Source organism: Aplysia californica, unplaced genomic scaffold, assembly GCF_000002075.1.
Source record: "Aplysia californica isolate F4 #8 unplaced genomic scaffold, AplCal3.0 scaffold00068, whole genome shotgun sequence".
Lineage (NCBI taxonomy): Eukaryota > Metazoa > Mollusca > Gastropoda > Aplysiida > Aplysiidae > Aplysia > Aplysia californica.
The window spans coordinates 306,528-320,872 of NW_004797338.1; the positions used below are offsets into that span (position 1 = coordinate 306,528).

The following is a 14,345-nucleotide window of genomic DNA, read 5'->3' on the forward strand; positions in this document are numbered from 1 at the left end:
CCCCTAAAAAAAACCAACATCCCAAAACCCCCCTTTAAAAAAAAACCCACACACACAACAACATCAACAAATGAACCTCCAAACATTAAAAAATATCCAATAAATAACATAACGGTCTTTAAAAAAATGTCTTCAAATTATAATCATATGTCTGCTATAAACGGTAATGATGTTCCAGTAAATTCATTTGGATTGTGTCAGAACAAAGGCTTGATAGTACCAAGAATGAAACAGATTTTGAAAAAGAAACAGGCAGTCTAGGCGCCTTTGCAGAGAATGAGCGGTAATCTACGCCTAGTCTTTCTAGAGTAAGGAAACAAGCAGAGGAGCGCACGCGCACCGTGCCACGACGCACCATGGTGTGTTCAATAACAACAATCTGGACTGGGCTAGCCTATGTTGTGTGTTGGTGGCTCCAGATTGTACTATCTTTGCTCCAGGGCAGGTAGCGCGTGTATACGATTGCCATTTTGTATTTTGTACTATTCGTTTGTAAAAAGGACAACGAATAGTATAAATGGTATTCTTTATTTTGATACATAGAATCATGAATTTTAAGCTTCTGTCAAATGTATTTGAATAAAAAGTTCCTGTTAATGACGTTTTATTGAGAATAATGCCAAGCACCATGAAAGGGAAAAAAGCTAATTACACCAGACACTAAAACCTGGCGTTGTTACTTTCTGTTTTCTCGTTCCGGTCAAGATGGCGTCGATGTCAGGTAATGGCAATGCATCCAGGCATTACAAAACTTTACAATTTTTTCGAAAATGAGACTTCTACATAACTATAGCCATCATAATTATTGTAATATCGGTAAATTTTTACTTTCACTCCCACACACAGATGCACTGTTTCAGGGGTCAAACTGCTGTACTGTTTGCTGCAGATCACACATCATTATTCATTATTAATCACTACTAAAACTGAGTCTGAGTAAAACTGTCGCAAAGCAATTATTTTCAAGACAATTTCAAATCTAACTGTAAAATATCAAATTATGGGTAAAAACAGGGGGGCATGCCCCCCTGTAACCCCCCAGATTTTCTTTTACCCCAGTGGGGCAGGCCCCCCTGGAACCCCCCGATTGGTCCAAAGCATGTCTATCTCGGTTAAAAACAATCAAATATTTCAAAAACTATTAATTTGCGACGGAAATGAAGTTGATATTCGTGTTCAGCGCATCAATGTTTAGTAGAAAATAGACAACTGGTAGCTGAGTGTGAGACGGGAGGGAAAGTAAAAAAATACCGTAATATCAACTAATAAGGGGTGTTTTAATCTTAGGCTATGAACAATAATTTGGTAAGATTGAAGAATACCGGACCAGCGGACTGACTTTGCCTATGTCTCAACCTTAGGAATTTATAATTTTCCCGTTTTTAATATCTCTCAATGGAGAATCTCGGACCGGTAGATCTATTCATTAAAATTTTGTCAGGGGGGAAACCCCCCTGTACCCCCCCTCCCCCCTCCTCCACCCCAACCACCCGCCCCACCAACCCCACTTTCTCGCGCAATAATGTATGAGTGGTCCGGTATTCTTCAATCTTCCCCAATCATTTAGTATTTAGATTAAAGGAAGTCGCATGTAGAATCTATCGTGACTCTAGATCTAATCTATAATCTAGATAGAGTCTAGATCTATCTAGTGTAGATCAAGAAATCTATCTATCTAGATTCTACATGCGACTTCTAGACATCTATCTAGACTAGATCTACAAACAAAATACAAACCACCACCAACAACAACAATGCGGCTACTTTCGATTGGGACCTCAGATGGGAATGGTTTGTTTTCTTCATCTTTATTCTTGATCAGTCCTGCCTAAGAGTAAGACGGCTACCTGTCTTATACGGCCACTTTTCTCCTTGACAATGGCAATGGGTGGCTGTTTTACACAGGTTTGACTGTAGATTTATATATCCAGAAATCTAGATTCTAGATCTAAAATCTAGATTCTAGATCTAGATTAGATTTAGATCTCTAGATCTAGTCAAGATCTACAGTACTGTCTGGGCATCTCGGCCCTCCGGACAAGTCGGCCGCCCGCCTAAACAGTGTTGTTCCAACTCGTTTTAAAGCCAATCTTGACCGGACATATCTTGTTAATTTATAAACCCATGAACATGTAATCCGTAAGTAATTTGCTAACTATTTCGCACGTTTTGTTTCCCTTTCTCCCGTTTCCACTGAATTTTTGCGACAGCCTGGTAAATCGAAAATAGGTCTACCATTTTTTCATCGTCTCCATAACTTGAACTATGCATACTCAAAAGGTCATGGACATGCGCAGATGCTACAGGCCTTTTACTACGTCATATGACCTGGGACGAATTTTTTTGTATATTCCGGGAACGAGGGGAACCCCTTCTTGCATTAAGGGTGATGTAGTGGGGGGGGGGGGGGGTGTCAACTAGACTAAAAATATTAGGTGTCCGGGTTGTTTATCTAGATGTAGACTAGAGTCTAGATCTAGATCTCGAAAAGTCTAGATCTAGCTAAATCTAGACAATATAAGTTCTACAGCCTGTAACGCAACTGGCATCATGATATTATGTCATTGTGATTATTGAGTACTAGATCTAGCTCAACATATTATTGACATTGTTGATTTGTGCTTACTTTACATGTAGATCACCATATGAAATGTTGGCATTCTTCGGGAGAAGTCCCGGCCTAATTCCATAGACATTTATTCACAAAATCGGATACAAAAACGGAAGTCGAGTAAATAAACTGAACCGAGTTGCCTGCCAAACCTATTTGAGATTACATCTATTTTCGGCAGTATTCTGAATTCGAACGGTTTTTTTTTAGTGTACTGAGAACAATTTTGGCACTAAAAATGGCCACAAAACATTATTTTGTGAATTTACCACCCCCCTTTTTAAAAAAAATTTATAAACAACTTCCGGTTTTGTTTCGATTGTGTACACACACATGGGCACACGGGCCACTGCATTCGCAAATTATCTACAATTTAATCTCGAGAATGAAAACAGTTTGGAGAAATAGAGTTCTTTATTTTCCCGGGCTTTCAGAGAAATAGAGCTGGCCTTAATAAAATAAACTTACCTTGATGCAAGCAGCACAATCCAATATCACCAAATTTGGTATAATAATCCCTTTAATCAAATTCACTGGCCACAAAAATAATTAAAAATAATAATAATAGATAGCATTTGTATAGCGCAAATCCCCGCTCAACAGCAGGCTCTATGCGCTTTACACTATATTATTACCCCAGCAGACCATAGAACACTCCGAAACATTCTCAGCTTCCCGGGAAGCATACAGTGCAAGCAGCTGATTAAGCGCTCAAACACTAACGTACTGACAAGATCTTTCGCTGTCTATAGCCGGGTACCCATTCCCACCTGGGTGAAGTGAGGAAAATTCGTGTAAAGTGCCTTTCCCAAGGACACAGCGTCGGGTCCCTGACGGGATTCGAACCCACGACCTTACGGTTGCGAGTCCGAGAGCCTAACCACTAGGCCACCGACGCCACAATTATATGCACAATAAATGAAATAATAAAAATAAACAATAAAAAATGGGTAGGCTAAGCTTGAAATTATTTTTTTAAAACATATTGTGCACATGGCCGATATGCCCGAACTTTGTCTACAAAGCTCGGCCACCCCCGACTGAACAATCCAGACGCTTAATATTTAGTCTGGTCTACTTCCCCCCTCCACCACCACCACCACATCACCCCTAATGCAAGAAGGGGTTCCCCTCATTCCCCGAATAGTCACAGTCAGGGTTGTCAGTTTGGAGCCAAATCCCAGAAATTTGGCTCTTTTGGATCGTGTTTGGCCCGGAGAATTTCATTTTTTCATGGGTCTCAAAAGTCCGCTATTTAGCTAATTTCCGCTACTGCCATTTCCTCCGCTACCGCGACAGCGGGCCAATCAGAAAGAGTTGTTGGGAGCAGGGTGATTGCCAGGCCAGGCCCCTTTAAAAAAATCGCTGAGACCGGGGGAAAATACATAAAAGATCTCGAATATTTGAAAACCAAATCATATAACGTCTTATTTCTGCCGGTGGCAATTGTGATATTAATTTGGCTCTGAGAGTACGTTTCACGCGAACTGGCGGCTTCAGCGGCAAGCGGAATTGTGTCACCAAGGCTCGACTGGAAAATCAAGATCTACTTTAGCTTTCGTTGCCACCCAGATATTTGTCAGTAATTGTCTGATAGTGCAACATTTATTGTAACATGCAGGTTCGGCATTACAAACGTGGTGTCGCCATGAAAATAAATCAATATTTGTCACTGTGCTGTCACTTGTGGGGGTAACAAAAAAAAAGAAAAGAAAGTTATACAAGTGTCTTGTCGGGCTCGCCATTGTGACCGGTCAATGAACCTGCGCGCGTTCTCAGCGCTGTGAAGTACAGTACTCAGGAATGTGGGGAGATTATTGATTTTTTAAAAAGACGCACTTGGGAATAGGGGGGGTGGGGCTGAATGCAACACCAGAGAACAAAAAAACTGAAACTGGAAGCTAATACAGTCGAACCTGCCCTGACCGCCACCTCTATAAGACAGCCACCTGTACAAACGGCCACTTTCCATTTCCCCCCTTGCGTTTTTTCTATATAATTTAACTGTGTAAAACGGGCACCTCTCCAACGCGGCCGCGGCTATCATATTTTAACACACAACCCCTATCACACCAAACAATAACACCTGTCTTAGACGGCCACCTTAATGATTCCATTACGTTTTGTGCATTGGGCCTTTGCGTTGTGGACGAGCCGTCATAATTCAATCACCTGTCGTTGTTGTTAGGTAGTCCCTCCAACCGATCATGTTGCGTAGACCCCTCCCACTGTTGACCAATAGGTAACAAATTTTCAGCTTCTGGTGAGGTGAGCGTGTGATCCCGAAAATAACCCATAAGCCCCGCCCAGAACTCATACAAAAATCGTAAGTGAGATGAGTGGTCACTGTTAACCAAGTCTGCAACAAAGTAACAATGGATGTCACCATGAACTTGTGACAGAAGTGTCGCTCATTCTCCGAGTGGTGGCGACCCATGTGTTTGTTTTACTCGGTCCTCCTTGTCTGACACATTTCGTTTTTTTGTCATCCTTGCACAAAAACAACAACAAAAGAAAAAAAAAAGAAGCAAAAATCCCAACAAACAACAATAACAACAACAACAATGTGGCTACTTTCGGTTGGGACCTCAGAAAGGAATGGTTTGTTTTCTTAATCTTGATCAGTCCTGCCTAAGATGGCCACCTGTCTTATACGGACGCTTTTCTCCTTTACAATGGGTGGCCGTCTAACACAGTTTCGACTGTATTTTAAATGTTTAGAATTTTTATTGCTACTACAGCTCTCTGCAAAATAAAGTGTGCGTTGGTGCAGGCCTTGTGTGAAATCGGGAACCGTCATAACTTGTAAGCGTGTTATGGAACTTAGAGGCCTAAGTGTTCGCGTTTCATTGGATTGGTGACTGTAAATTAGATCTCTATACTTTAGCTTTCTGTTCAAGATTCGCGGATTTTCAGTATCACTGCATCTTGCCCTCCCCCAGTTCTTACACCTCTCACACTGAATAGGTCTACTTGGGCTATTCTACTCTACTTTGAGTTTGAGCATTAATTCTTTGTCTTTCTCGTTTATTATTTAATAATATTATATAGGCCTATATGTATGATGTGAATCATGACAGTCGAAATTCTGGTTCTAGGCTCAAAACAGGATTCATCTTTATATAGTTTATATATATATATACAGGCGAATATGATGAAATGAAAATATAAATAAGTCCCACAAGACCCCAGCGCCACCACTTTCTGTACGTAATCAATATTGTAAATATTTGGTTCGTGACTCTTACTTGAAATTATCTCCCAAACCCTAAAATTGGTATGAAATAACCTTGCTCTGATAAATTGATGGTTTTTGTTTCAGCATTCTAGGGTTCAACAGTATAATAATAATGGGTGTTTCGCAAAAATGGGCTTCTGTGGCGATCACCCGTAAAGTTCCTAGTTTTTTAGAATTCTGAGTTGAGACCCATGTTTTTTGCCTCCTAACTCGAAATGTTCAAGAAGAAGGGGAAAGAGGAGGCAAGTAAAAAAAGGAAAGAGAAAGAATGAAAGAAAAAAAATGAAAGTAAAGAAAGAAAAGAGCTTGGATTGTTTAATTATTAAACTAGTTAATACGATTTAACACCCTCGCCCATTTGGTCTGAATAATTTACAACCCTTCTACCGTCGTGCAAGAGCATTTATTGTCTCGTGCTTGTGTCTCGTTACGTTTGTACACGCTCTCTGTTCCTACTTGAACCATAATTTAATGTGTGCAGGCAGAGAGTGAGAGGCCTGCCATCGTTAAGTGTGTAAAGAACGAATGGTCCTTCTGGTTTCCGGTCGGTAGTGAGCCTTTTTTTTTTACCGGAGAGGCGAAAATCGTTTTTACATTATTATTATTTGTTCCCAACTACATGCGGTAAGCCACCAGGGGCCTAGGTGATTTTATTGGCCTGCGAGAGGTCAGGGGGGAGTCCTCGCCTCATGCCCACACCGGGTTGGGAGCTGTTGTCACGGGGGGGTTGAGAATAGCGAGACATGTGTCATTCTCACCCGGGGTGAGAATAAAGGTGGCCTTAGGGTTAGGGTATACATCCCCGCTCAAAATATCCCCTCTTTTGTGTGTTGTTGGTCAGCCGGCCCTCTGTGGAACTCCTTCCTTTTTCAGTAGGCTAGGCTGCAAAATAAGCAGTAATATTTCATGTGTGTAACTGTAGGCCTTGGGCTCGCCTTGGTCTGATTAGAACTAAAGCTAGTAGAAAGGTGGGTATTTTTACTTTTAGACCCGCACACAGGGGCAGATGATGGCATGCACTGTTTTGAGGTTTAAACTACCATAATTTTTGCTGCAGAACACACATCATTGGCCACTAAAACCCTTGCAAATCAATTGTTTTCAAGTAAGTATCAATCTTAATTGCCAAAACTTCTTATCATGGTGAAATGCAAGTGGAGGCATGCCCCCCCTCCCCCTGAAACCTCCTAGATTCTTTTTAGGTCCGGGGGGGGGGGGGGGGGGGGGGGAATGCCTCCTTGAAAACCCCCATGTTGTTTAAATTAAGTCAAATATTACATAGTTCGTATAAAACCATAAAATCTCATAAACTAATAATTTTTAGTGGAATGAAATCAAAATTTGTGTGAAGCAGATAAAAATGAACAAGAAATGTGCTTTAGAATACTAATCTTAAGACGGGTCCATGAGTAAAATAATACCAAAAAGTAAAAGGCAACCCCTTGACTAAACACTGTAAAATTACTTAATCAAGGGGTTCCCTTTCACTTTTCTACTAGCTTTAACTTTATCCCTGGTCCTGCGGGAGCCGGGTTTATATTCCTCGATAAGCCTACTTCGGCACCTCACCTTCGTTCTGGTCCCATGTCCGTCCGGACCTGACACGCTCTGAGCATCTTCCGCATGCCGACAGGGTCGCGTATTCCCGCAGCTCAAGTGAGTGTGGGTCAGTCTGTTTGAGTTAATGTGCATTTGTGTCCTACTTCTAGAACCGCCTGAGTTGGTTCGTAGCCAAGGCATACGTTTCATTCAAAACACGCCAAGTTGGTAGCTCCAGATGTTCATCCAATGAAATAAGAACAAATTGACCCACTTAGTGCTTAGATATGAGGTGCTCCAAAGGATAGCCAGGAAACAAGACTTCCATTTTTCTATACAAAATCTTTCAAGTGAACTTGATTTTACATAAAGTGATATTTCCTGATAAAAATAAGCTTATTTGAGTTTTGAATACCATTGTGCAGGTAAAAAGAACAATTTGAGGGCAAAACATTCAGAAATTGACCTAGATTACTCCCTTTCGAATCCCAGATCATTCGTAGCAACAAGAGCATCTAAAAAGGTTATTCCAATGGGCGTAACTACTCGTAATGTCTTATCAGCTTATGAGAGGGGGTTATTCATGAGTTTGTAACAGGTTTTACATAATATGTATAATTGGCTTTTGCGCTGTAACAGCAGTAGCATTCATCATTGCCTTTCTCACCCTGCCCCAGGGTATAGGCCACGGACAAACACTTTCCACCTTTCTCTATTTTAGGCTAGCCTGTTGATGTTATTCCATGTCTTCCCACTTTTCTGTACATCAATTTTTGTAATTATTCTCCGGGTTCCAAGCAGTAGCAATATTCCGCTATAACCGACTTGCGTATTTGTCTGGTTGCGCTATAGCAGAATTTTATTTACAAAGATAAAGAAGGAAAAAACGGGGCTAACAGACTTCTCATTATTTCAGGACTCGTTTTAAGTGGTCTCCACTGTATAAACGTACTGAAGTTATGTGATCATCATTGCCTTTCTCACCCTGCACCAGGGTAGAGGCCACAGACAAACACCTTCCACCTTTCTCTATCCTGGGCTAGCCTCTTGATGTTATTCCTTGTCTTTCCACTTTTCTGTACATCGATTTCTGTGATTCTTCTCCAGGTTCCACGAGGTCTTCCCCTTGATCTCTTGCCCTGTGAGTTCCAATCCAAAGTTATGTGAGGTGTATTTAAAATGTGCTGAAATCTTGCACATATTTGTTAGTTTCATTTCATTCTAGTTAAGCGTGTTGTGAAACTTTATGAAATAATTTTTTTCTCTACAGAAACTTCATATTGGATAAACTTTTTCACCAGTGCAGGCATTCCTGCAGGAGATGCTACTCATTATGCAATTCTGTTCACGGATAATCGCATCACTCGTGAAATGTTATTGGATATAAGTAAAGAATATCTCACAGACATGGGAGTGTCGAGACTCGGTGACATTATTGCTATCCTCAAGCATTGCAAGAGTGTCTTCAATCAGGTACAATCACTCTGCTGAACATTTTTTTGTTTTGTTCTGTGTCCAGATTGTCACTTTGTGGGTACCAGGTACCGCACAAATACTGTAATATAAATGTTATTTATTACTTTAACAGTAAAATATTACTTTTTTCATGTGATAATTTAGTAGTACTAGGTAGGCCTTTTTATTTCAGTTAGATGAATGTTTGATTTCTAACTGTTTTAGCTACCTGACTCGTAATCATGAGATTGCGGGTTCGGGGGTTCGAGCCTCAGCTCGGTCCGACGTTGTGTCCTTGGGAAAGGCACTTTACACGAACTTCCGACTTGGCTCGGTCCTATCAGAGACGCGACGTTAAACTGGGAGGTCCCGCCCCTTAAATAACCTAATAGTGTTGATAGGGGCGTTAATTTAAAATTTAAATGAACACTAGGTTGAGTAGTCTCTGCCTCTGATCTCATCACCTGAATGCCTAATGCCCTCTGCCACTGACTCAAAACAATCTTTAATATACATAATAATGAAAAACTTCTCTCTGCTTTCAGGATGTCAGTTATTACAAGATGAAAACTATTGAAGGGTCATGTGTTTTAAAACTCTCTGCTTTCATGATGTGAGTTATTACAGGATGAAAACTATTGAAGGGTCATGTACTTTTAAAAATGAAGAATGAGTTTTTGTGTTAAAGAATTGGTTTCTGATTATTTTAAGTCTCTTGGGCTGAATGAATGATAATGGTCAGTCACTTGACCATATGGATTTACTTGGTGCATTTGATTTGTCTTTTCCAGGAAGCTAAAGATAAGATTTTGAGATCAACTTCTTTGACTACTTCCTCTTCACTGTCTTCATCCCCGGTCTTAACACCTCGTAGATCAACTGGTATGCATTTTGTAAAACTTATTTGTATTGAATAGACTTTAAAAATAAGATCAAAATCGGACCTTTATAGATCCTCTCTTGGAAGAAATTTATAAAGCCTTAATGCACTTTCACCAGCTTTAAATACAAAAATGTTCATATTCTTCTGTATGTCAACAGGCACATCACGCACTGTCGTATTCACTCAAACTCTAACTCCCTCTGTCTCTCTCTCTCTCTCTCTCTCTCTCTCTTTCTCTCTCTCCCTCCCTCCCTCCTCTCTCTCTCTCCCCATCTCCTTCCCTCCCTCCCTCCCTCCCTCCCTCTCCCTTCCCTCTCAAACACACTCACACATGCTGCCCAATTTGTAACATCATAACAAAATCTTTTTCCTTTTTTATCTTGTAAAATGTCAAAATTTCTGAAATGGTCCCTTCATGAGGGATAGTAACATTTGTATGCGATTTTTTTAATCATTATATTTAATTATTTTAGTTTGGGAAAATAGAAAAAAATTATTCAATTTAAAATGTTCACTTATTCAGCTGCAAGTCGTATGGTGAATCACTTCACAAGCAAGCATCCAGAAGCAGCCCCAATGAGCCAGATACCCGTGCCAAAAGTTCCTCCACCTGGTAAGCCTTTTTGGATATGCAGTGTGTATAATTTTGATTCACAGGTGTAAGTGGGGGTGTACCTTTAGAAAATTTTATGTGCAACTACAGGACAGTGAAACTCGGATGTAACAAAGTCATTGGGCATGACCTTCAATTTTCTTTAACCTTAAGTGTTCGTTTTAACAATATGAGCAATAAGTTTTGTTGCAGTCTAGAGCCTAGCATATGGGAAGGTTTGGTGCCACAGACCAGCACACAATTCATTTTGTAGTTATATCTAGGCTAGCCTTTCATTGTTTTGTGAGATGCAGGGATTGACAGGGTGACACATCTACATCTGTGCTGATGTTCCTCCCCCACAACACTTGTGCTTATGTGACATTCTAAGAAAACATGAATGAAAATTAGCTTTATTTTTTTTCCCCACAGCCTTTCAAGTTTTAGAGTTCCAAGTTTTAAGAAAGTGGGCTTGGGTGCACATTTGGCAGTTAAAAGAAAAAAGGCTAGTTAGCACAGCGTGTATAAATAAGCCTAACTCTGATGCGTGTCAGCCTTCTCTGAGCCTACTAAATAGTGCCAGCTAACAATGAAGTATTGCATACATTTTGCACATGGCAAGACGTGTTGGTATTCCCGATTGGCCTAGTTTTCTCAGATTCAGTATAGAAATGGCATTTCTTTCCATTTTGAGACTGCATTTGCTGAAAAGGTGTACTTTTTCAATGAAAATTCCTGACTTTCATTTTTTCTACGTTTTTATTTTTTAACTAATTCATCCTCAATTTATAAATAAGTCTGATATATCATTGAAAAGCTTGTCTTCTGCTGAAGGGAATGAGATTATTTGTAGCGTGATATTGAGATTAAACATTGTGTGCTAAGCAGTGAATTGAAACTTTTTAACTTGATACATTTGTGTAAAATACAGCATCATCCACCTGTTTTGTCGCTCATCAGCTGCTTTTGAATACCTATTTAAAGGCACGCATTGTAACATTTTTAGAACAAGTAGATGCAGCTCTTCTATGTTAAGATGTAGTTAAATTTATAACCTGTGTAACTTCAATGTGAACTGGAACAACTCCTCACTCTCCCAAGTTCCTGCAAGTTTTAGAGGTCTTGAAGTTGTGAACAGTGGTAAAGTGGAAAATGCTTTGTTTTTGGGTTTTTTCTTTCTTTTCAGACCCACCTAAGTCAAAGAGGAAAGTGTCAGTGTTTGACAGACTTGGGTCTGATGGAGCAGATGATATCACTCTCACTACAACGTCAGCGTCCACTTCCCCTCAGGTAGGCCACTGGTCTAGTATTGTTTCACCTAACCTTGCAAACCTTATTGGTGTCCCCCCCCTGATTTTTTTTTTGAAGGGTAAAAATACTTTCAGCTAGTAGATTGTCATGCGATGGGTAATTTTACATCAAATTATATAGACAGGCGTATATTGTGCATTGAGATTAATACGGTTTTTAAGATACAGTATATTACTTTAAGTGGTGGATAAAGACACTTTTATCAAAATTTATTTCTGCAAATGGAAAAATTTCCGTGGAAATTCGTGCTTAAAAAAATATTAAAATTTTTTTTTTCAAATGGGAAATTAAAATTTTACGGAATTACTAGATCTAGTCCCTAATAGTCAACAATAGCCAACCCATACCGGAAGTGCTCTTTTATTTGCAAGTGTGGATAGTGTCTTTTACTTTCACTTCTAAAGAACAAGCAGAGCACCAGCACTGTAAAAAGAGGAAGAAATGTGGTTCAATAGATCCTGAGCCTGCCAAGAAAAGAAAACCTTAAAGAGAGCTTGATTTTTTTGCCAGACTTGTTTATTTTATAAATACTGTTGTGGATTTTAGTTGAACATAAGCTGTCAAGTTATTTAGATCTACATCTAGCTGTTACACTACACTATTTATGGGTGTACAGTACAAGAACAGCTTGGACTTGGATTTATGGATTCTACACATTATGGTGCAAACCAACACAAGCAGAAATGAGTTGAACATTAACTGTCAAGTTCTATAGATCTAGCTGTTATACTGCTATTATGGATGTACAGTACTGGTAGAAGAGAGAAAACATGGCCTTGGATTTATATGGATTATTAACACAAGCAGAAAATTGTGTATGCAAAGTATGTGTTTTTCTCACTTGTTTTCTTGTTAAGTTTAGGCTTGAATAGCTAAAAAGGGCATATTTAGGATGCCCTGAAACAAAAAAAATATAAAACATAAGGGAGCGTCCCCCTTCTACTCCCTATCAGGGCGCTGCCCTGGACCCGAAAATCCTCGAAAAATGACATTAGCTAATGGAAGCTCTGATAAATGTAATGTCACAAGTATTGCTGCATGTTTTTTCTATATTTTTCAGTCTGTCTTCAATCGGCTCGGTGGGAAAGCGGCAGTGAAACGCGCTGCATCCTCAACCTCTCTTGACAGCCCGCCATCCTCACAGAGTGACGGTTTACCCTATGCAGGAGTGCTTAAGAACTCTGGCCCCTCTCCAGCGAAAAAAGCCAACATCAAAGTAGCAGTCACTCGCTCTACTCGGTCCCCAAAAGTCACCCTGACATCTTTTAAAATAAGGAAAGAGATCAAGAACATCGTTTCAGATGAGAAAAAGTCTTCAAGTGAGTAAAATGTACCTTTTTTCATGGTTGTTGACTGTCTATGGATTTTTGAAAAAAATGTTTGGTGTCGATTATCACTTACTATTGTAAGGATAGCTTAATGAGTCGTTTTACAAAAATTTTGCAGTGAGTACTGATTGAAGAAAGGAAGGCTAATAAAAGCGTGAGACATACATTCTGATCTGAAGAATATGGGATACATTTGGACAGAGGTGGAGACTATTGCTCAGAACAGAGGTGCATAGAGCTCTTGTTGGTGGCCTGTGCTCTCTTACGTGAAGAGAAACTCTGATGATGATTGATGGAAAGAATGAAGGAAAGGAAAGTTTAAGACCAGAGATATCTATAAACACTATTTTGGCTTTTTTCTTGACAAATGTACCCAAAATGCTCGTCACAGGAAAACCCCTACCACAACAGGTGGTGAACATGTAGCTATTGGACCATACAGGTAGATCCAGGGGTACAGGAGATTTTGCACAGCAGTCGCTTTTAGTTGATCTAGACAGAAATGAGTTAATAATTCTTAGAAATTTTTTCTAGGCCAAAACGATGTTGTAAGAACTGAGGGAGTGTACAGGAAATATAAACAGATTACAAGAAGAGATAGCAAGGCTGTTTAATCCTCAGGTGTCTTCAGCGTGTATATCTACATTAAAACATTCTCAGAAATACAGAAGAGGGCCCAGGTTTCAGGGTGAATAGAGAAAATATTAATAACATCACATATGCTGATGACACAGCATAAATTGAAGATATTCAGAGAAGGGCCTTCAATTGCTTCCAGATACTTTTGTGATGGAAAGCAAACGTATGGGGTTATTTTAAAATGTAACAGTGCTTCCACTCTTCCGTATTTTTACGGAAATCCATACTTTCTGCCTGTTCCGTACTTGTTCCTCCTTCATTATCACACGGCTGTTAAAACCCCACTGAAAGTGGTACTTTAGCTGGTGGCCGAACCCCGGTCTGACCTCCCGCGCGAAGGTAATAAATCAGTGTCAGTCGGCCACCCTCGTGCTTAACAACCGTGACGATAGCGATGTCCGCCGCCGTGCCTGCGTAACTCGATTCTGGTAATTTTCGTATCACTTTCCCTCGTTATTTCTCCCGATCTGATAAACCTAGAAGCTTGTTTAAAATCTCATTTTAAAGATAGTCTTAAGACTAACAAGACGATCCCACTTTCGCTCCGGAAATCTCACTGGTGTTATAGCATTTAAGCGCTTTGCAGGACAAGCGTTTTGTTCAACTAAAGATGCACTTTGAATTAAATCCCATTTTGGAGTTTATTATCTCAAAAGACAAACTCAAATTTTCACTCAGATTTCTGTTATTCACTTTAGACAGCAATACTTGAACTGTGTGAGCAAGTTCTATTTCCGGGAAATGAATGT

The 14,345-nt window shown here is 39.9% G+C and overlaps 1 protein-coding gene across 1 annotated transcript in view; it reads left to right on the plus strand.

Moving 5' to 3' along the window:
• The first annotated feature begins 657 nt into the window (after positions 1-657).
• Positions 658-14,345, plus strand: part of LOC101858611 (uncharacterized protein C19orf47 homolog) — a 28,554-nt gene continuing 14,866 nt past the window's right edge. The window contains exons 1-6 of the mRNA XM_005093702.3: positions 658-721; positions 8,659-8,861; positions 9,635-9,725; positions 10,250-10,339; positions 11,505-11,608; positions 12,690-12,948. Of these exons, the coding sequence (XP_005093759.2) occupies positions 706-721; positions 8,659-8,861; positions 9,635-9,725; positions 10,250-10,339; positions 11,505-11,608; positions 12,690-12,948 (763 nt within the window). The 5' untranslated portion in view covers positions 658-705. The remainder of the gene's footprint in view (positions 722-8,658; positions 8,862-9,634; positions 9,726-10,249; positions 10,340-11,504; positions 11,609-12,689; positions 12,949-14,345) is intronic.